This window comes from Amblyomma americanum, chromosome 3, assembly GCF_052857255.1.
Source record: "Amblyomma americanum isolate KBUSLIRL-KWMA chromosome 3, ASM5285725v1, whole genome shotgun sequence".
Taxonomy (NCBI): domain Eukaryota; kingdom Metazoa; phylum Arthropoda; class Arachnida; order Ixodida; family Ixodidae; genus Amblyomma; species Amblyomma americanum.
Genome location: NC_135499.1, coordinates 143,195,615 through 143,217,766, shown reverse-complemented (window position 1 = coordinate 143,217,766; position 22,152 = coordinate 143,195,615). Strand labels below are relative to the sequence as shown.

General features: G+C 52.2%; 1 protein-coding gene across 1 annotated transcript in view; it reads left to right on the top strand.

Moving 5' to 3' along the window:
* Positions 1-22,152, top strand: part of tup (LIM1_Isl and LIM2_Isl domain-containing protein tup) — a 150,412-nt gene that overhangs the window by 87,997 nt on the left and 40,263 nt on the right. The window contains exon 4 of the mRNA XM_077658110.1: positions 4,673-5,082. Coding sequence (XP_077514236.1) covers positions 4,673-5,082 — 410 coding nt within the window. The remainder of the gene's footprint in view (positions 1-4,672; positions 5,083-22,152) is intronic.

Sequence of the window (22,152 nt, the reverse complement as noted above, 5' to 3'; positions counted from 1 at the left end):
GTCCCCTCATGCATGTTCTGTTAATTGGTTATGAGGAAACGAAATGCGCATAATTGTCTCTGTCGGGATGGACACCCGAACTGTGCCGTGCGAAATGCGGCCGCACGCCGCGGCCAAGGATTCGATCCCTCATCCTCACTTCGTGTTCAACAGCTGAACGCCATAATCACTGAACCATTCGCGGCGGGTCACATGGTACAAGACTCCCATTTTTTTTCCTTCACGCGCGGACGATAACTGGTGGGAGAGTGGATACTTTTTTGAGGCTTTAGCACGGGAAGAGAAAAGGGGAGGGGGGAAGCTTCTCCGCGGTTACTGTATGACTGCATAGTTCCATTCACATGCCTTCCTAATTGCATGACGAAAGGAAAGGTAGGGCGAGTATAGAGGCGAGTTTGCGTGGGTGCGTAGTTAGCTGCTTGAACCACAATGCTGTACGAGGCGAGCCTTTGCGCAGTTTCGGCCTCCACGCATGCAGATAGCGCACGCACATTCGTACGGCCGTGCACGCGACGAAGCCATAAATAAAGCCGAGCTAGAACAACAGCTACACACGGGAGGACGCTATAGCAAGGCAGCGGAGGAGTGCGTGGCGGAGAAGTCTAACGCAGCGGCGCCGCCGGCGGCGTCGTGCTTACTTGCCCGTGGCGGCCGCATCATGCAACGTTCGTGAGCGGCCGGCGCCGCCACCCAGTATAGTGTGTGTACACACGCGCGTACAGATACGTACGCGCACGCAGGCAGAATGGAGAGGGCTCGCCGAAGCGCATGCGAATCGCGCAGCGGCGGGCAAGCTCGCCCCGGGGCGCGTGACTCGGTCACGCCCAAGCGCCGTCGGGACGTGGTCCCAGAGCTGGACGTTGTAGTACGGCGAACGTGAGCGGGAGCGCGCGCTCGTCCCGGCCGACGCTGGCGCCGGCGCGCTGGTCAGCGGCGCGCGACCGCAGGGCACGTGCCTGCGAAATGGCCCGCTGAGCACGGCGCGTTATGTGCGTCGATCCCGGCTTTGCGCCGCCGCCGGTGGCGCTGCTGCTGTCCTTTCTTTCGTGGGCTTCTATTAGGTTTTTTTTTGTTTTGCTTTGTTTTCCAGTCTGTTCCTTCAATTTCCCTGGCTGCGAGCGATCGAAGCGGAACCCGCAAAGACGCGATTGGTTTTCGCATGCGAACGCGGGCGGCGGCGTTCAGTCGCGTCGCACGTGCTGGTCTGGGATGTCCTGGGGTTCTTAGCCGGCCCACCGATTGCATGCGCGCGCCGAGTGAGCGTACGGGAGAGGCGCGTGCGGTTTGTTTGCGCATCGTTCCCTACGTTTTCTCCTGGGCAGAGGCAATCGAGAAAGCAAGTGACGCCGTGTGCGTTTTGTGACGGAACAGCGCTTTCGGCTTATATGTGGATAGACATCTTTACGAAGTGTACCAGTCTCCTGACCCTACTGTTACCTACCCTGAAAATAAAAGAGGAGCCGCATGCTTAGCGGCTTCGGTGCTGCATGCGGGTATGTGCTCTTGCTCAGAATAGTCCAGCTCCTTCTCTTTGATGCGTTTTATTCGCCATAGTGACTAGTGCAGCCCATGAAGGCCGTCGCATCTACCACTCGCAGCGAGTACGAATTACAGTAAGGCATTGTGCATATTAGGTCATAAGAACGGTACACTAGTTAGTCTATGGCGCGCACTCTTGATAAAAGCTCCCAAAGTCACATCATCTTTTATTACACCATGTACTGGAACACTTAGGCAACTCTGTATAGAGCCCGAAATTTCTGTATAGGGTGAAAACTCTCGTCTTAATTGCTCCGAACCTTCTTGAGTTTAAATGGCGTCACCAGTGCACAACCACAATGCTTAACAACGGACCTAGTGGCCTGGGCACGTTTCCTCAAAGGTGCTTCAGATTCACTCGAATTTGTTTAAAAAATTATAAAGTTAAGACAATAATTAAAAGCAATGAAGCCGACGTGGGCATTTACTAAGAAAACGCCCTTTTCAGCCGAACATTCTGCGCATTGTGTCAAGGTGATTTGTATTTCATGCGTTTTACCCAACTTATGCCCCGTCGCCTTTCTACAGAGTTAAAACAGCAGAAAGAAACCGTTTTCTCACTGGGCCGGAAAGCGCTGATGAAACTGTTAAGTGCAAGCTAGGAAGAAGATCACTTCTTTATGTTTCGTTTGCTGGCACTTGACTCCAGGCATTTCACGGCAAACAGTATCATGACTATCGCGAGCTCTCTAATACCGTTATACCTGCCTCTGCTGTTTTCAGCAGCGCGTCACAGTGACCGTTGTCACTGTGGACAGTGACGAGAGCCCCAAACCGAGGCAGCAAGAAAGACGGGAGCTATCCCGCAAACAAGACACATTACGTCATCGTCGAGTACGTGTAGTCACGAAATGTTTTAGGAGTGGCGTACATAGCACATTTAAGAGGGGTCATAAATGGCTCTGGCCGCACTCTGAACTGGCCTCAGTCAGATCCCTTGCAGCTTGGCTCGCAGCAGTCGGGGACTCGAACTTGCTGCAAAGTTATAGCCGGGCAATGCGCAACTTAGCTCGCCGCTATCACTGATTTACGTGCCGCAGCCTTGAGCAGCTTTCCATTTTTGAGCTGGGCTGTACTCTCGGTTGTCCTCCCTACTTTCGCTTCTTTACGCGCTTCACTGCCCGCCCGGCGCTTTTCTTCATCCATAGCAGCGCGCAGCCATATTCCGCTTTGGCTGCCTTCTCACCTTTGTGTGCGGCTTCGTAAGACAGCCATTGCCGACGCGTTCGAGCTCTCCTGCTCCAGAATCAAACCCCGTAGCGTGCCCTGTCTAGAAGATGCTTCCTGTAGCACAGAAGGTTAAACCGACAATGGAAAACGTCCCTGCCCTTCCATTTGGCGTCGGTGCTCTCGCTCGGCAGCTAACATCACGCTCGAAGTCGTTCACGGTTAGCGCCGCGTGTAGTGAATACCAACTGCGCGTGTCGGTGCGGCCGAATGATGTGGGGCGTCGGAAACAAACCTGCATGCTCGTTTCACGCCGGTGTTGTAGTTCTAAACCCCTTCAGAGCTTTAGAAGAGATTGTTACTTCTCTGCAGGCTACCATCCGGGCGGAAATTTCGGCTTTGGAAACCGCTCGCTTCGGTGTCAGTTTCGCCCCGATTTTCACAATACTTTCGACTGAGGTTGCCGAGAATGGGAGTGAGAAGCATTACATACGCTTTTGCATGCGCGCGCTTCTTTCGCTGTTTCGTGCGACAGCGACGAAGGAACGAGATCAGCCAGTCTAGTGTGAGTGTCTACTGTTCGCGAGACCCGCAAGCCATTCGTGAGAGCGTCTACTGGGCCACCAATGGCATCGACATGGCCAAGCCTTCAAAACCCGTCGGCGCCATGGCGTTGGAGCAATGAAGGAGAAGAAACCGACATGTCGATATGCTAGAGCTGAGAAGTTCAGTGATTCGAGCCATAAATGTTCCGTGTTACCGGCTTACCTCTCTCTTTTTATGTGTGTGTGGAAGACATGATGCTTTCTTTATACTTTCGTTGTAATGGCTCGCAGGCAGCTTGGTGAAATATCGTCATTGCACGAGCATCTTTGGGTTGTTCGCGAGGTTAAGTCAATGACCCATTTTCCCTATCATTTCGTTCAGAAGAAGCCGGTGGATACACGACGGCACTGGGGCTCAGTCCCCACACCTGGTAGAGGATTCATTTCTTTTGCTTTCAGACCAAGAAATTGCAACGCTAAACTCCTTCAAGGGAATTTCAAAGTATCTGTTGCCCCTTACAGGATGATTCCAGTGAGTGCCGTTTAATAAAAGGCAATACGCTGTAGAGTCTGCCTAACACTTGAGTACAGCACTCGACTAGAACAGCACACTGTCCTCCAATGGAAGCAACGCCTTGCCACCACTGGAAGGTTCTTGAGCCCACGTTTGCGCAAAGAGTTGAGTTTTAGGCTGTTGCAAGCTGCAGGTTGGGTTAGTCTTGCGGTTTCTGCCGGCAATTGCTCCACCGTATAGCGACACTTTAATGTTAAATTATGTTCACAAGTCAGGCACATACCGAGGATCTGGCTGACCTACATCGCTATGCACACAATCACCCATATTAGTCAATAGTGAACTCCTGCCTTCACCGTGTGGAGTCCACATCCGAGTCCTGCAGGAGGAACTTTAAAAGAAAGCGTGAGGCCTCCATTCTACATGACTGTTGTCCGCGCGGTTTAGGAAATGTCCTGAGGGGAACTTTGAGGGGCTTCTGCATTCTTGAGGGAAGCGAACAACACTCATCTTTCCGCGTTGCTCACTGGACAGCACATGAGATAACGTTCTATATCACCGTACACACCACATGTGGAACATAGCGGAGAGGATGTCAGGGCTTTCCGCGTTGTACACTGGACAGTACATAAGATAATGTTCGATATCGCCGCACACACCACATGTGGAACATGGCGGAGAGGATGTCAGGCCAGAAGTAGAGCCTCACGTGTATGTGCACACCTGTAAGCCAGGTGGGCACGAGCACTTTATCCGGATACCATGGCCTGCTGCCTAATTTCAGTTCTTAATCACCGGTAGGCACACAACGGTGTCGCAGGCAGTGCGAGTAACGACTTGCAAACGGTCGACTGGGACGTGTGTATATCTACCTGGGTGCCCCACCGTGTGTTGTCTTCTCTCGCAGCGAACGCGGAGCCCGTGCCCGTGGGCGGGGGCGGCGGTGCCCCTGCTGCCGGCCCCCGGTCCGGTGTCGGCGGCCAGGCAGGCGGAGGGCCGCCCGCCCAGCCTCGGGGCCACCCGCAGGGCAAGCAGCAGCAGCAGCAAGCGCAGCACGGCGGCGGCGGCTCGGACGGGGGTCAGCAGGCGTCTCAGCAGCACAAGCCGACTCGGGTGCGGACGGTGCTGAACGAGAAGCAGCTGCACACGCTGCGCACTTGCTACGCGGCCAACCCGAGGCCGGACGCGCTCATGAAGGAGCAGCTGGTCGAGATGACGGGCCTGTCGCCGCGCGTCATCAGGGTCTGGTTCCAGAACAAGCGCTGCAAGGACAAGAAGAAGAGCCTCCTCATGAAGCAGATGCAGCAGCACGAAAAGGTACTCTCCCTTCTAGGTATACGGGTCAACCAGTGCGCGTGTGCTTCACCCTGCATGTACGCCCTGCCAGCTACGGGAAGTCAAGATTTTCCCGTGCCTTCAACTTGGTCAACGTACCGTTGGAAGGCGACCTCCGAAGGAGGTCCACTATACATGCGCGAATGAAATATTGAAGTATACCGGATGTGCTGCCGCGTTTCTACATGTCGCTCTTTGGCTTTTTCCTTGTAAAGTGGTAAAAAAATTTGCGCTTTCAACTCGCGATAGACAACGCTTCTGCGAGGCTTAAGACCGCCAGCGGTAACGTCCGTGACACAGACGTTGACCTTTGCCCGGGTGGCCGCCAGATCACCAGTTACCATATATTAGGGACGGCAGTACTCTGTTACCTCTTATCCTGTGGTGCATAATTGCGTACTGCCGACAACTGCGTTGTCTAGGGTATGGACACTCGACAAACACGCTCATCCTGAGGTCTGCCAGCAGCGCTGCATGACAGTACTACGTTTGTTGCACGTAAAACCATTTCTCTCTTCTCAGCAAGTGAGGCTACAAAGTCTGTCGTAAACACCGAAAGTATACGATGGTGCCAGACTGCCAGCGTGTGAAACCGCTCTTGTTTTCATGCTCCCTGCTGTCGTCGAGATCGACGCGTCTGTGCGGGCGCGCAACGCCAGTGACGGCGACAGCTGGCCTCCGAGATAACGACGGCGCAAGATGAGCTTGTTAAAAACTGGACGTGTACGACGTTACGCCCGAACGCGCCTGCGCATACGATCTGCCACCGCCCGAGTCGTTCTGGGAAGAGTGCAATGCGCGGCGTAGTGGGCGCGGCCGCGCTTACCTGCACGCACCGACGCGCAGAGGTAACAAGGATTGCGCACCTCCCAATGCTATCGCGGCTCAGCATCTGTGCGCGCATCGCGGCCGCTACGGGATAACGGGCTTCCCCGCGGTCAGTGGAGCTGAACGTGGCATATGGGGAAACTTGCGCTGAAGTTTGCGGTGCCGATTGCAGCGCCATAACACACTGCCTAGCGAGAAGAGCAAGCAGTTTTGGGTAGTACTCTTAGTACTTTTCCACGCCACCTTAAGGCGCTTATTGGCGTGAGCCTCCGCGCTCTGTCGAAGGCGCACGCGCCGTGCGTCAGCTATCTGGGCTACGCCGAGAGAAGCTAGACAATGAATGCTGTCAGCCAAACGCGGGTATCTAATCGCGCAGAATGTGTTCTCGCGTTTGCAGCGGCCCAAGCTGCTGACAAAAGCAGTTTTGAGTCACCGAATGGTACAATTGCAGTGCCACCTTGGCAGCGCAGGTTCCCCATGAGACAAAGAGGAATACAAATATGCACCCTTCAACTACAGGGTGTGATTTTGAACTCTAAGCCGCCACAGGCTTATGGTAGAAATAAAAATAAAAAGAAATACTAACCCTTATGCCTTACTTGTATTTTTTTGTAAACGTCACCTCCTTCGACGAATGTTGTCTAAGTCTTAGATTTGCATGGCTAGCGCTGAAGTATAAATGAAGATTTCTACTGCGAGGATTTTCAGCAGCAGTGCGACTCGCATTGTACGTGTTACACGTCGTTGTCTTGTTAAAGCGGCAACGCTTCAAGGTTTAACACGAGCCTTTTCTTGTCATAAATTTGAACGGCGCAAAGGGCACGATTCGACTACTGATCCGGAGTTCCCGGGTTCGAACCCGACCGCGGCGGCTACGTTTTTATGGAGGAAAAAACGCTAAGGCGCCCGTGTCCTGTGCGATGTCAGCGCACGTTAAAGATCCCCGGGTGGTCGAAATTATTCCGGAGCCCTCCACTACGGCACCTCTCTCTTCCTTCCTTCTTTCACTCCCTCCTTTATCCCTTCCCTTACGGCGCGGTTCAGGTGTCCAACGATATATGAGAGATACTGCGCCATTTCCTTTCCCCCAAAACCAATTATTATTATTATTATTAAGGACACGAGCACAGGAAGTACGGGGTGGATAGAAAGAGCGCGCACTACCTTTTGAGTTCATTCCGGAGTGCGCCGCAATTTTTCGCCGTTCAAATTTACAGCATGAACCAACTAGTCCTACAGCAAGTCCTATAATAATAATAATAATAATAATAATAATAATAATAATAATAATAATAATAATAATAATAATAATAATAATAATAATTGGTTTTTTGGGGAAAGGAAATGGCGCAGTATCTGTCTCATATATTGTTGGACACCTGAACCGCGCCGTAAGGGAAGGGATAAAGGAGGGAGTGAAAGAAGAAAGTAAGAGAGAGGTGCCGTAGTGGAGGGCTCCGGAATAATTTCGCCCACCTGGGGATCTTTAACGTGCACTGACATCGCACAGCACACGGGCGCCATAGCGTTTTGCCTCCATAAAAACGCAGCCGCCGCGGTCGGGTTCGAACCCGGGAACTCCGGATCAGTAGTCGAGCGCCCTAACCACTGAGCCACCGCGGCGGGTCACAGCAAGTCCTACTGCAACGCTTTTCTTGTCGCCGCCCGTGCGTACGTCGTGCGTGCTTCGTGTAGCAACTTAAATACTCACACTAGAGCGATCACTTTCCGCAGCATACAAGACTTGAAGCAGGGCCACAAATTGCGTTGTTGGATGAATGCAAGAGTATTTGTTGCTTGGGACGCACTACTCTCTCTCCTTTAGTCACACAACGAACTTGTGAAAGCAGCAAACGCTTTATAAAACACTCACAGGATGGTCACAACTGTGTAACGCGATGTTCAGCGATAGCTGTTTAGGCGTTTAGTTTTCGGGACATTTTGCTGGCGCACTGGTGTAGTGGTCACGTGATGCACCCCTGCACTGGCAGGTGGCTGTTCCAAACAGAGTCGCCCGTAGGCTTATGCGAGCCAGGTTGACAGTGACACTAAGGTCAGGTGTCGCGTGACATGAATGTCACGTGACCGTGACATTAACGCACCCACCGCTTACGCCGACGCCGACGAGAAAGCCAGGGGCGGGCGCCTAACAGCTGTAAAACAGTTTCGGACTGGAAAGCATGCAAGAGATAGTGACCATGGTCAAAATCCAGGAGTCATGAAGAGGGCATCCGATCCCGTAGTCAGCATGATGACGGCAGGAATAGAAGTGCCGCTGAACTATCGCTGAACCCAGAACACATTTTTTTCGCGACGCCTGTGCACGGTTACGAGTTCGCATTAGCTTGTTACCGTTGTAAGAGTTGTCAGTGTCCTTGCATGCGCTGTCGGAAAATTCCTTAATCAAAAAGTGATGATAGTCGGCGAAGGGAAGGAGCTACGCTGGTAGACGAAGCCCGACGGCTTATAATGGAACCTCTCAATCTGCACCCACCGTTTTGTCTATAGTAACAGAACAGGGCTTGAAAACGCAAAATTGCGCTACTTAATCCAACGACCACGCGTTGTCGCACCGCGTTCCTGACTTGGATTGTAACTCGTACTCAATAGCCAGCAGGTTACGGCATACTGAAGAATACTGACATTTATCTGTGAAAAAGGAGTTTCAAAAAAATTAATTTCTCTTTTGTTTTCGGTATAAACCGAGAACACCGATCCCTAATTGTAAGTATTCAGCCCGAGAGACAAAGTACTGGGCTCACAGGCAACATCGTATGCACTAAACGATGTCCACCGATTTCATGCAAGCGGTGGGTCAAAATCGCTCGTCTATCGTGAGAACGAATACAAGATAAAAAAAGGAGGCTATACCTTTTATTGAAACTGCGACTTCTGCCTTTTCTATTAAGGCTGGGTGCGATTGACCATTCTGCGCTTTTTTTTCGTTATTTCACCTCCCCTCTCCTCCTGGGCTTCCAAAAGACGCAAATGCATGAAACCAATTACAGCCTTCACGCGTGCCTTGCGTGACGCTGTGCGCATGGGGAACCGTCCCGTCGTCCCGTAAACCTCCATCTACCTTCCCGCGATCCCCAGCGCCGGGCCACTCTCAGGTGCGGCGCGCAGGGCTCGCGGACGGTGGTGTGTCCTCTCTTATTTATGGACCGGTTGCACGCGCATGCGCCCTCGGCCCGCCGTTCTCAGCGCGCCGCCTCCCCCGAAGCGTTCCCAACGTGGGCTCAAAAGATGAGGCATCGCCGCATCCTTCCCCATTTCCCACCCGTCACTTCTCCTGCTTTTTTTTCTCGCTGACTTGTTCCGCAAGTTTTTTTTTTTTTTTCCTAACGGGAGCTGGCGTCCTCACTTTCACATCGCTAGTTCGGTGCAGTACTGTCCGGATGTTTTTGGCAAGAAACTCCCGACGCTAGATTAACCAGTAGCATACAACGCAGCTGGGACGAACTTTTGGAGTGGAACACTTTTCATTCCATGCTCAAGCTGCCGTAGTAATTTCTTGATACAGGAAAAATAATAATAATGTTCGGGACATGATCGAGCTGTGTTTCGGTGTCACTTACACAGGTTATAAGCGCTCTAATGCTGCCGTTTCTCTGCCACAGCTGCAAATAATCTATGGACGGTGTTGTCAGTTACGACACTTTGGCATCCCTGAGCAAGCGTATCCATGTGCTAGAGAGGCTGAAAGCTAAACGCTCTGAAAAAAAAAAATCAAAACGTGGTGAGCAAGCGCTCGCGGGATCCGGCCGCGGTAGAAGAAATAAAATTGTAAGGAAATGCGCGTGGATTACGAAATCCACACAGCAGTGTAGCAAAACGGCCACACCGCAGAGCTCACCTACCACCCTTGTTGTTAAAAGCCTACGCTGTATATCACACGTATATGCGAAGTACATGGGCTTACGCTGCACATCTGGCTTTGCTGGAAGGTGTATATAGGTTATGCATGCTATCCAGGTGAGATTGGAAGAAGAAGAAACGGAAGGAGATGAAGAACTAGATGACGAAGAAGAAGACATCCTCGATAGGAATTCGGTGGCTTTTTGGGGCGGTCGATGTGAATGGATTTCTGCAGAAATTTCACCCAGAGCTTAGCGTGTGTATATCTTCACTTTTTTCCTTCTTTATTTTTTCTTGTTTCATTTTCTGCTGCAGCGGTCTGTAAACACTCTTTCGCTTTATCGCCGTACTCGGCCAGAAATGGAAGTCGAAGAAACGGCAGAGAACGGTAGTATACGCGTCGCTGTGAACGCGTCCCCGTGAACTCTGCGGCGGTTCGTACGAAACTTATGTACGCTTGAGCGAGTGCGCCTAGTTCTGCTGTGCACGCAATTATACGCGTGTGCGGCGCAACGTCAGCGGCGGCGACGAGCCTCCGACGCGCGCGTGCGCCCGCGCAGATGAGCCGCCGACTTGACCGGGGCGGCGCGTGGCGGCAGCTGATGAGCCCGAGCGGTGCGCGCGTCTATCCCGCCCCGCAAATTACGGTCGCGGTTTCGGGCGCGGCCCTAAATATAAATAAATGAGCGACGCGTCGGCCGCGCCACCGCCATTCACTGCACCGCCTTCTTTCCTTCCTTCCTCGCTCCCTTGCTTGCCTGCCTAACACCGCTTTTTCTTCTGTCTATCTTTTTCCAGTTTTTCTTTTTTTTTCTCCTTTCCGCGTCTCACCGTCGCGCACATGGCAAGCAGTCCGCTGTCGTGTCGAGGGCGGTCGCGCTCTGTGTTTAGGGAGCACGGCGACGAGTTCAGTGAAATGCGGAAAAAGAAGCAGAGTGAAGTGCGAAGGCGTGTCATGCGACGCCGCAGAGTTGCTGCGGGAATAAATAGGCGCAACTGCTGTTTCTTTTTGTTTGTTCTGCTTTCACAAGATGCCCTGTTCCACGATGAACGTAGCCCGGTGTAACTGCTTTATTCGCGTCTGGAATTAAAGGAGAGTCTCGCAGCTTTAAAAGCGGGCAGAGTTGCTGGTTCCTTCTTTTTTTTTTTTCCTTTTCCAGGGCAGCAGACAAGATCGGCCTCTCAGAGCTGTAGCCACGTTTAACGATGCAACAGCCGAGCTTACCAGCCGGTAGATACATTAGCCTCACACCATGACGCTCTCTGAAAATCGTGTGCGCTTACTTTTGCATAACCACCACCTTTCAAACGGGTGGCGCAGCGAATCGTCCATCTCGTAGGATGCTATGTGCGCTCACGATGGCCGTGTGATGTTAATGACAGTGAGCCGCATCCACTTTCTTGCACGCCTTTCATCTGGTCACAGTTCAGAGACGACGACATTCTCAAGCCAAGCTGACAAAGGAGCGCGAACCCTACTGCGCAAAGCGTCCTTCATACAACTGCGGCACCAAAGTTTTCTCGGAAGAACTTCAAGCTTCGGACGACGCTGGAAAAAAACTCACGACAGCGGTCTCCGGCGCCACTGCGTGCTCGAGTGCGGTTTGTGAGGATCCCTCAGTGGTGGCATAAACCTTAACCGTATTAGCCGCACGCGCGCGAGAGAGATGGTGTGCACATCCTTTGTAGGAAGGAATGGTGTTACGCGCGCACTCGGGCAGTCATGGACGGCGCCGAGCAGGCGGTGCCGACGACGGAGGCGCGCTAATTAGCTTAGCGCTGTCGCAGCCGCCTCCTGGAAGCTGGCTCGACGCAGGCTCCCGCGGTGCTGCCGTGACGCTGATGGGGCGCTGTCGAGTGGGGACCCAGGAGACCACGCTGTCTCTGGGGGAAGGCTCGTACTGTGCTCTCTCCAGCAGAAACTCATCGCAGCGAAACCGCGTTGAGTGACGTCAGAGGAATGAAGGAAGCTAGCGGACGCCCGTAGCTTTGCAACTCTGGTCGTTTAGGCATGTGTGACGTCTTGACTGCCGAGAAAGTGCGCTTGCGGTAAGCGTGTTAAATACGGAATCCATTAATCACGGCCGCTCACATACTGTGCAGTATGAACACGCCAACTTAAGCGACAAAGGAAAAGCAAACTTTTCGACGCAGCGTGACCAATTTGCTGAATGGTTTACTTAGGATACAACGCAGTAGCAACACGGAGGAGACAAGGAAAGGACACATCCACGATGGTATATGTACGGCCAACTATGTCGGATACAACTCAAGAACGAAGCGGCTTTTCCCCGTCAAAGGACCCCCTTCCAGCCAATGGCGCCGGCCGATTCTTATGAGCCTGCTAGCGTGACAATGCAGGGAGTGGCAGATGAAGAGGGAATAGTTCCCTCCCCGCATTGTCACGCCGCTCCCTGCCTTGTAAGGACACGGCCAGACTGGAGAGGCGGCGACGCGCGCTTTGGTCAGGCCAACAGGTCCATAAGAATCGGCCGACGCCATTGTCTGGAAGGGGGTCCTCTGATGGGGAAAAGACGCTTCGTTCTTGAGTTGTGTCCGACTACAGCCAGCTATTGCGTATTAAGCAAATGCTGATACAGCTAGAGTTAATTTTTTTTTGTGCTTCGAAATTTGTTCGCTACTGAATCCGATAACGGCTATAATTGAGCGCTGGTGCATTTATGTTGACGGCCGCTGCTTCAGGACGCTCCGGGCACGATGGAGGTACCAGATATCCAACCGCCCTCTGTGACCGGCCGGGTGCCGTGAATGCGGGCGTTTGGGATTCCCCTCATGACTCCTGTAAGGGATCGATGATCCGCGGGGTCATTAGGACCGGTCGCCCGGTCTCGGCGTCTCACCGCTGCGGCCTCCCTTCGAACACCCCCTCACCTCGGGGACGGGCGGCGGTGGAACGCGCTGAAAAGAAGCGCACGTGTTAGGGTCAAGCACACCTGACAGCGACGGCCGCGCGCTTAATCCTCGCATTCCGAGCTGTTTCACGCTGGAAGCTCCCCCGTCTTGGCAGACACCGGACGCGACGCGACCTTGCGACGAACATCTCGAGGGAAAATCTTGAAAAATAGTAGTCTTGTCAAGGAGGGGAGCAATGGGATTAGGGGTGGAAAGCCGCGGCCAGATTCAAGAACCCCAACGAACGGGTATCGGCGTGGAATTTAAGCCGCTTATACTAATCGAGAACGCTAATCCCTCTGGGGAAGTCGGGACCGAGCGGGCAGTCGCACACAGCGGAAGCACACCGCCGGAGTCCGGTGACAGCTCTAATTGCTGAACGGCGCCCGGATTGACGAGCTTCGACGAAACCAATTGCTAATTCACCTGGGAATGTCGGGACCGAGCGGGCAAGCAAACCTGTGGACCAAGGGTTGTGGCGCCTTCTGAGAAAATGTTTTTTTTTCTTTTTTTGTTGGAAGGAATTTGATGTCCATTTTTGGTGTTGTTTACTTTAGGGAAAGGGTTATATGCCTTACGGAAATTGGAGGGCCAGCCGTACACCTGTAGTAGTAGTAGTGGTTTATTTAAAATAACATAAAAGGAAGGTAGAAGATTTTTGCTAGCCCCGGCATCTGCCATCACGTGCGGCGGCACCTGAGCTGGGGCAGCGGAAAGAAAGGATAGCAGGCAGGTGGGAGAAATGAAATAAAAGAGGTGAGGGGACAGAAGAAAGACATGGGGGGAGGTAAATAGTACACTACATAAAATAGATAAACACTGCATAAAAACATTAAAAGTGAACACTATAAATGCAAAATAAATATACTATATACATTATTTACACAAAGAGTCAAAAAGTCAGTTGTCTTCGCGGCGCGCGTGTGCTGATGACGGGAAACTCGGCAGTCAATGGTCACACGCGCGCCGCACTTTGCACACAACAGCTGGTGTGGGGCGCCCAGCTGTTAGAGCGTCCGAGGTAGCCCACACGAAGCGTTCAGTCACAGCACTGTACTACCTGGCGCAGAACAGGCGGGACGTCAAGCCCGCCTGTTCGAGAAATACACACAGGCTCACCAAGGTTCGCTCGCGGGTGCGCGCACTGCCTTGCGGCCACAGGAGCGTCTCGAGCGAGTCCGGGAAGATGCCCAGCGCTCTGTAGGCCGCGAGCATATCGCGACGAGCGTCAGCGAACGCGGTGCAGCGGTACACCTGTTTAACCAATCACGTTTATAGTTTGAGGTGAGTGGACGCTACCGAATATGGGCCGGGCATTTAGGCCTTTGAAACCAGGGCCCGGAGCCCTGGAAAATCGTTCCGGGCTAAGGTCAGATGTCATGCATCTTCGGCTATGCTGAGTAGGGGCCTCCCTTAGTGTTAGCCAGTTCCACCATTTTTGCTGTTTAACTTTTTTTGCCGTTTTAATTGTCTCTCGCGTATCACTTGTTTGTATTGTAAATATTTGTATATAAAACAGTCAAGTCATACTCCCCTTAACACCTGCATCCCGATTCGCCACAAGACCGTCTCGAGCGGTGGGCACCTCTGGTGCGAAGCTAAAGAACCTAGTAGGGCCTGCAAGAGAGACATTACACAACTTTACTACTCTCTTACACTTTGTTATTACTGCACGTGCTATGCCGCTTACAATGGCGAAGAGGCATCGTAGCAATAACAAACACGCCCGCTATTCAATGTAGATTTGTACTTCCTCTTTCACCGGTAATGCTCACGGCCCAACCAGAAAACTCGCGTAAATCAAACGAAACAATGCAGTGAAGCCCACCGCATGCGAAAGGTAAACAGCTTATAGAATGTCAGTATTTGTACGTACTCACACTAAGTGAAAAATATTCTGCGCCCTTATCATTAATTCTGAACGATACATTCCACTTAGGGCAAGCATACGTCTAGATTCAAGTAAGTGCGCAAACATTAGCCGTTCTCCTATGCCTCTTTATGAAAGGGATTGAAACATTACCGGCCCGGGCCAAAATCGCGTGCACATTTCAATGCTTGACTGCTTGCTTGCCAGAAGCCTACTCTGCGATCATCTCTCCAGTTCCTCATCAAGTCAGCTAACGGGGGACGTGACGTCTCAGTTGTCACGCTATAGGTTGTCCAACAAGCGTTCTATCGGCTGCTGAGCACTGCGGCGAAGCCCACCTGACGGTCGTGGCAGCATGTCGGAGGGCTAAGCGAGCGGCCTCCTGTGAAAGAACGACCCCCGACCTCTGTATGACAGGCACCGACGAGCAGCTGTTCTACGCGGGACCCGCACTGCAGCTGGTCCTGGTGCAGCCGGTCAGAGGAGAACGGTGCTCCGTTAACGAGACTCCTTCGCCCCACGAAGAGCCGGCTTACGTGCTCAGCGGGTGGTCGACACGTTGCTGCGGCGGGCCGGCTCGCAAAATACGAGGATGTCCCGCTGACCTCCACACAGCGTGTGCAGTCATGGGCGATTATGGTGACGAGACCAGAAGGCCACCTTGTCGCTACTGCACGGTATATGTGGCCGCCGGTTTGTTCTACGTCTAAATTTGCGGGCTGGGCAATTAATGAGCTCTAATGAGGGCTTAAAAAAATAAACTGGTCCCGAAGGATTGACGAAAAGCATACAGGTCCCGTCATCTTGTTTGTTTCACTTGACCATTACAACGTGGAGTGATACTTAGTAGCAACGTATCAAATTGCCCATTTTCTGCAAGGACGACATACGCGGAATTAACTACAGACATTTGGATAGCATAATCGAAAGGTGCTGTATCTAACAGCGCACTACCTGAAAAACACAGCATTCTTTTTCTGTCGCCGTCGCGACTTGAGCAGTCGGAAGAGGAAGTATTTATCCTGTGACGTCTTGGCGCTCAGACGTTGCTCCATATCGGCCTTTCTCAGGAACATTGTCCGTGCAGTGCATTCTTCTAAAAACCTGCGGCGGGCTCCTAATATGGCATCCGAATGCGGCCGCCTTTCCTCGCTCGCGCCAAAAAGGGTTCCGAGCCGTGTTTACTTCCTTCAGGTGCGCTTGAGCAAAAAGAAACTACAGCCGCCGCAGATGTCTTCCTATCCGTCTACATTTTCACAGAGAAGGAAAAAAAAAAGAAGGAGAAGAGATAGAGAAACGCGGTGGGCACCTCGATTTTCGTGTGTCAACAACGTCAAGAAAAAAAGAAGCGAAGCAGAGAAGCGAACGAGAAACAAACAGAAGGCAAAATAAAGAAAAAAAGAGGCGCGAAGTTGGGAACAGAGAGCGCGTCTCCTTCCCGCCAGGCAGCGGAGAGCGACCGGCTAACCGTTCCGGCTCCCTGGTTTTCCGCGAAACCCGAGAACACGTTCGCGTGCATGTCGACCGAAGACTACGCGGAGGACGCGGCGGCGCGATGCTCTCGCGGTGTGCCCTTCGTCGCCGCAGCCCCCGCGACACACGGGGGGCTCCGTGCGCGCGCGCGCATCTCAGATTGGACGCCGCCGCACGCTCCGGCGAACATCGGGGCTGCCGCCAGTGCTCCCGCCGACGCTGGTGCGAGAGGCAGCCGCGCACTAGGAAGCGACCGAAACGCGGAAAGCAGTCCGTCGCCGCGGAACTGTTTGCTAGCTGCCCGTGCGGAGCGTAAAAACAAGCGACAAAAAAAGAGAGAGAACATGTTGGTAGACGAGCAGCAGAGCAATCGCCAAGACGAAATAAGGAGAGCTCGCGATGGCGCGTCTGCCCCGATATGTCGGCGCGAGAGCCCGTGTTCCAAAGGAAGTGGGGCGCGAAAAACTCGTGGAGAAGGGAGAGAGAGAAAAGAAAAGAGAAAGAAAGCGTAAATGAATAGGATAGCTGCCGGACATAACATTTTGACCACTAGACCGAGTTAAGTCTGGTCTTAATTTCTGTTCACTCTACTTGAAGTCTTTTCATGGCCAATAAGGAGTGGTCTCTTCGCTAATGGAACGAATTTGAAGAGGCCCATATGTTGGGTAGGGATTAATCGCGGAGCTGTATATACTATATGAAGCCCCAGTGTGTATAACCGCCACAATGGCTAAGCAGCGTTGCAATGAGGCATGCTTTCCGTCAACAGCTGGAGGTATTTGTCTACCCGTATACACGTCTGGCAAGTCTCTCCAGGCGACAAAGTTGGCAGATGAATGGACGCACGCATAGGATCCTAAACGTCTGCGGATAGCGCATTGTGATGAGCAATTTAGAACCGCTCGCAGGCTTCTGGAGAAGCCACTGAGAGCAAGCCAGGGAATGAGGAGAGGGACGGCATTGATGGACGCTGATTGATTGCCGAGTGCACGTGTCACGCTTAAAGCCACGGCCATAGCACGCTGCAGTCAAAGCGGATTTGTTGCAAGGATTGGCTGAAAGCCTTTTATGTACGATGGGATTCCACTATCCGCACTTTCTCCAGCTCGTGTTGGCAACTTGCAGCGAAAGAGAGAATAAAAGATTTAGCGACAAAAATACGGGAATATTATATGAACAGGCATCCCGAACTAAAAGAAGAGAAAAACACCCGGATCCCCTATATACTAACAGACACCTTCATATTGCGCCGTCACGAGAAAACAGAGCGCAGGCAGCTTACTCGCGGCATGGTGGACACGCTCCTGACAGGACCTCTGATGCAAGCACGCCGACCTTATGATGCCTGACCTTATACGTCGGACGATCCTTACGTTGACAGCGTTCTGACAGGCTCTCTGACGCGCCCTAAAAGCACTGCCACTCGCCCTTTGCATCAGCGCGCGCAGACTTCCGCGTGTTGCTTGCGCATACGCAGTTCGCCTCGGCATGCACATAAACTCGCTGCTGAACACATTTCGGCTTGCATTGAATAAACGCATTCCTCTCGAAATTAAGAGCCAACGCTTCTTGCACTAATCGCAGCTAAGGTTTTCTCATGTTTGTGATTTCATAAAAGAAAACACACATAAAGACGAGTACAGCCCGATAGGCCTCGCGCAGAATTCAATACGTCCCACACGATAAACTTGGGAAGAGTAAGCATTGCTTGAAGACGCATATGCGATGAGTTAGGAAACTGCAGCCACAAGCGGGAATGATGAATTAAACGGCAAGAACACTGGCAGGATAAAAGTCCTTTAAGAATAGGGCCTTTACGAGAGTTGCCGAGAGGGTACAGGGCAATGACGAAAAGAAACGTGAGACCTGCCCTCACTATCTTGTTTTGTAGCCATAGCTACATTACGGCAGCATTTCGAGCCTTCAGCGTGGCGGCGCCGCCACGCTGTCACGTGCTATACACGCTGTCACGTGGTGCGTAGCAGCTGCCGGCGGCGCGGCGTCGTGGCTGACCACGTGGTTGGTCACGTGGCTGGTCATGTGACCAAGTTCCACTCTGCCAGCTGTAGCTATCGCGTCACTCCAGGTTAAACCATGCACTGCAGGGCTAAACCACCGCCAGTTTTTTTACATTTGATATATACACAAGCAATAACTTCAGCTGACGACGGAAGTTGTCATTCCGCGGCTGAAAGGCCTGCTATTTTTTTAAGCGAACACTTGTTTCTTTTTTTATTTTCTGGCACAGTAAAGGAGAAATTCACAAATTTATACCAGCTTGAAAAGACGTGGCATCGGAAGCCTGGAAGCGGAAGCATGTCGGGAAAATAACTTATTCGCCAAGAATGCAGAAAAAAAAAATGTTCTCGATGGCAATTATTCAACAAAACAACAACAACAAAAAAGGCATTATGTTCTAGTTTTCTATATCCTTTTTTATTTTAAGAGCCGTCTTCTAATTCGAACATTTGAGGTAGGTAGGTAAACTCTTTTATTGCGCCCAAAAACAGGGGACCAGTCAAAGGACCGGTTGCGCTGACTTAGAGGAGGTCGGCGGGGATCCTTTGGGATGCCGCGGCCTCCACCGCGCGCTGGATAAGCCAGCGTTGGTCTGCTGGCTTGGAAGTACACAGGAGAGACTCCCACGTCTCTGGGGTGTTTGCGTTGTCTCTGTTGTAATGTGTACAAGTCCACACCATGTGTATGAGTGTGGCCGGAGTTGAGTAGTGTTTACACATGGGGGCTATCTGTTCCGGAAAGATCCTGCGACCATTTGAGAACATTGTAGCTAAGTGATGGATTCAGGTGGGTAGCAGTTGTAACTGTCCCATAATTCATGGCACATTTCGCCTTTATAGAAACCCATGGAGTGGTAGTAGCAGTAGTAGTGGTTTATTAATAAAACACGCTCATTGTGTCGTGGGTCACCGGCGCGTCACGTCATTTATCCGTGCTGTGCGGCCCCTAATACAGGGCCACATAATGAAACCATGGGTCAGATTTTTTTGCGAGGTCCAAGCAGGAGGTTCCCACTTTAAAATCTGTCCGCCGGCTTCATCGTGGGACCAATTATTTGTGGCTGCACAGCATAAATAAATGTCGTGACCCATCGGTGACACACGACGCAGCGAACGTGTTAAAACAAAAGAAAAAGAAAGGAAAAGATGCTGGCGGTCATGGCAGTTGCTATCTAATGTCTTAAGCGCCCAAGCTGCGGCCAGCGGATGAGTACAGAGAGAAGCTATAGCGATAAAGAACAGGGGAGAACTATGTACACTATTTACAGGACAAAAAATGTAAACAAGCTAGCGGCGCTCGCGCGCGAGTGTCCAGGCACAGCCCCATAAACGCCTTGAGCCGATTTTTTGTTTGTTGCCGGGTGATTCAGAAACAGTCTGCACGTTACTTTACAGCATGCGTGACTTCCGTCAGTTTTCGCATGCGATGCTTTGGAGGTTTTATTAAACCCGCGATCGTACGTGTCCAGCGTGCCCGTCGATGTTACCGATGTTTGGACAGTGGTGTGAAATTAGTAAAGCATATGTTCGGCTTATAGTTGGCGGGTCTCACTTAGACAAAGAAATTAGCGAGCACGATTCAAGCCGGGATATTGAGCTGGTTGGGTCGGACTCGGTAGCAATATACTCGCAGCGCTTAGAAAAAAAAAATAGACGAGGAATGAGCACAGCGCATGCGCTATGGGTGCTCGGTGCTAGCGCATGCCCTTTATTTCTTCCTCATGTCAGTGCCTCCGTAAACGGTACTAGGTTAGGCGATAGACAGGAAAACAACCTGACGTGCACTTGTCTCTTCGTTTCCCCGTCTTTCTTCTTGTAATGTTTGCGCACGCATGATTTCTGCCTAAGTGAGACGGTACGAGCCAGATGACCTGTTAGAGCACCCAGAACAACTGTCAACCACCGAGGCAGATCGAGAGTTCGGCGCATTGTGCATCGGCTGCAATGTGCCCGCAGGCGCCGTTCAGAGCCGCCATATGGGCTGATCCGTACGTCATTCGGCGCCGGGCAATCAGCAGCGGTAACGGCAGCGATTTCATCCGCGGCTTGGAGCAAGCGCACCATCACGCGTGTTTCGGGAATGGAATAAGGGAGGGGGGGGGGGGTGGGGGTGGGGGGTGGGCGGTGGGGGGTGGGGGGGGGGGGGGGGGGGGGGGCAGGCGGCGGGGTGCCTGGACGGATCAAGGGACGACCGGGGAGTCCCGGAGGCTGCGCAGCGCCGGAACAAATTCGGTTTGCGCGGATTAGGGGTTAGCTTTAACCCGCCGGGCGTCCTAAGCGCGGCAGCCGTGCCGCTGGCGCAGCATGATGCCGGTACTCCGCCGCGTTGCCCCGCAGTGACGTTTCTCCTCCCTGTTTTGCTAAGGGGTCCGGCGCTGAAGTGGGGTGAGAGCCGATGCGTGCGAGTTTACTTTGCCCGACGGCTCGTCGGGGGGCCATTAACGTTGCCCGCCCGTAGCCTCGAGCCCATCCGAGCTGTGTGTGTCGTGTGTATACTCTGCGCGCGTGGCGCACTAGAGTGGTTGGCGATTCCGTGACGCAGTTGCTCCGGGGCATCTCGCTTCTTGCTCGTCCGTTGTCATTGTTGCCGAGATTCGTGGCTTTCGTTGTGCGCTGACGCAATCGGTGTCGAAGTGGGCTGTCCGCGAACGGATACATTCGAGGTGACAGGGGAGCACTGAATATGTCCTGCCGGGCCTGAGAGCAGTTTCTATGGCGTTTTTTCGTTTTGTACACGATGCCATTGGCACGTCGAGTCGAAAGGATATTTTCGCCACTTTCGTGTTATGGCCTGCGACAATGTCGCCGCCTCCCCCAGCCTCCCGCCCTCCAAACCATTTAATTATTTTCGCTTTTTACAAAGAAGTTATGTATTCCGCTCTTCCTTTCCTTTTGGTTATTCGCCTACAACCCGCTATATATGGTCGCTTTTTGGTGCTTGGTACAGGTTGAATGTCACCGAGAGTTGGTTTCGTTCGCAGTTTGATAACTGCACAGCGACACCGTCAAAAGTTGTCATCCAAATCCACAAGAAATATAATGTTTTCCCGCGATGCAAGAGATGCTGATTATATTCGGCTAAAACATGACTCGGCAGGGGAACTATCGTCAGTGTCGCCGGTACGTGTTGGCTGATAGGATTATCGCTTTCACTGTGGAGCTATCAAGGGATCAGTATGCGTCGAGCATAATCGATTATCCATTCTCGAGTTGAAGAAATGGAAGGATAAACCCCATTGTGCTGCCTTTCTTTCTCTTTTTTTCCCAAGGCAATCAAGCTGTATAATATAAATATGACATATTTTATATTTTAGCCTAAATATAAAAAAGTTGTATACGTATACGTGCAACAGGATGTGTTCATCCTTCGCCTCTTCTTTCGGGCATCTGCATGTGCACGCGACCTCGTTTCTCGCTCTTCATCTTCACGCCCTCTCTCCACTCGGCTGCAGCTGGCGCGACGCCCTCCACCCATTGGCTACAGCTGGCGCGACGCTCCTCCGAACTGACTTGAGCTTACCCGAGTTACATCGTTTACACAATAATATATAATTGGTTTTTTTGGGGAAAGTAAATGGCGCAGTATCTGTCTCAAATATCGTTGGACACCTGAACCGCGCCGTAAGAGAAGGGTAAAGGAGGGAGTGAAAGAAGAAAGGAAGAAGGAGGTGCCGTAGTGGAGGGCTCCGGAATAATTTCGACCACCTGGGGATCTTTAACGTGCACTGACATCGCACAGCACACGGGCGCCTTAGCGTTTTTCCTCCATAAAAACGCAGCCGCCGCGGTCGGGTTCGAACCCGGGAACTCCGGATCAGTAGTCGAGCGCCCTAACCACTGAGCCACCGCGGCGGGGCTTACACAAGACAAAATTCTTGTTCCAGGTTGGTATACGTCTGGGGTAGTGCGTTCGTACTAATAAGGAATTGTAAGAAATCCACGGTTTAAGCTGCTGCGCTTTAATGATATGGCCCTTGACAAGCTGTGAACGAATATGCGTAGCCCCTAACTGGAGTGGTTTAAAGACCCAATACTGGGCTCTATCGAAGCAGTTGGATATCGCGCCTGTGGTCGGCAGAGGTCTCAACGCTC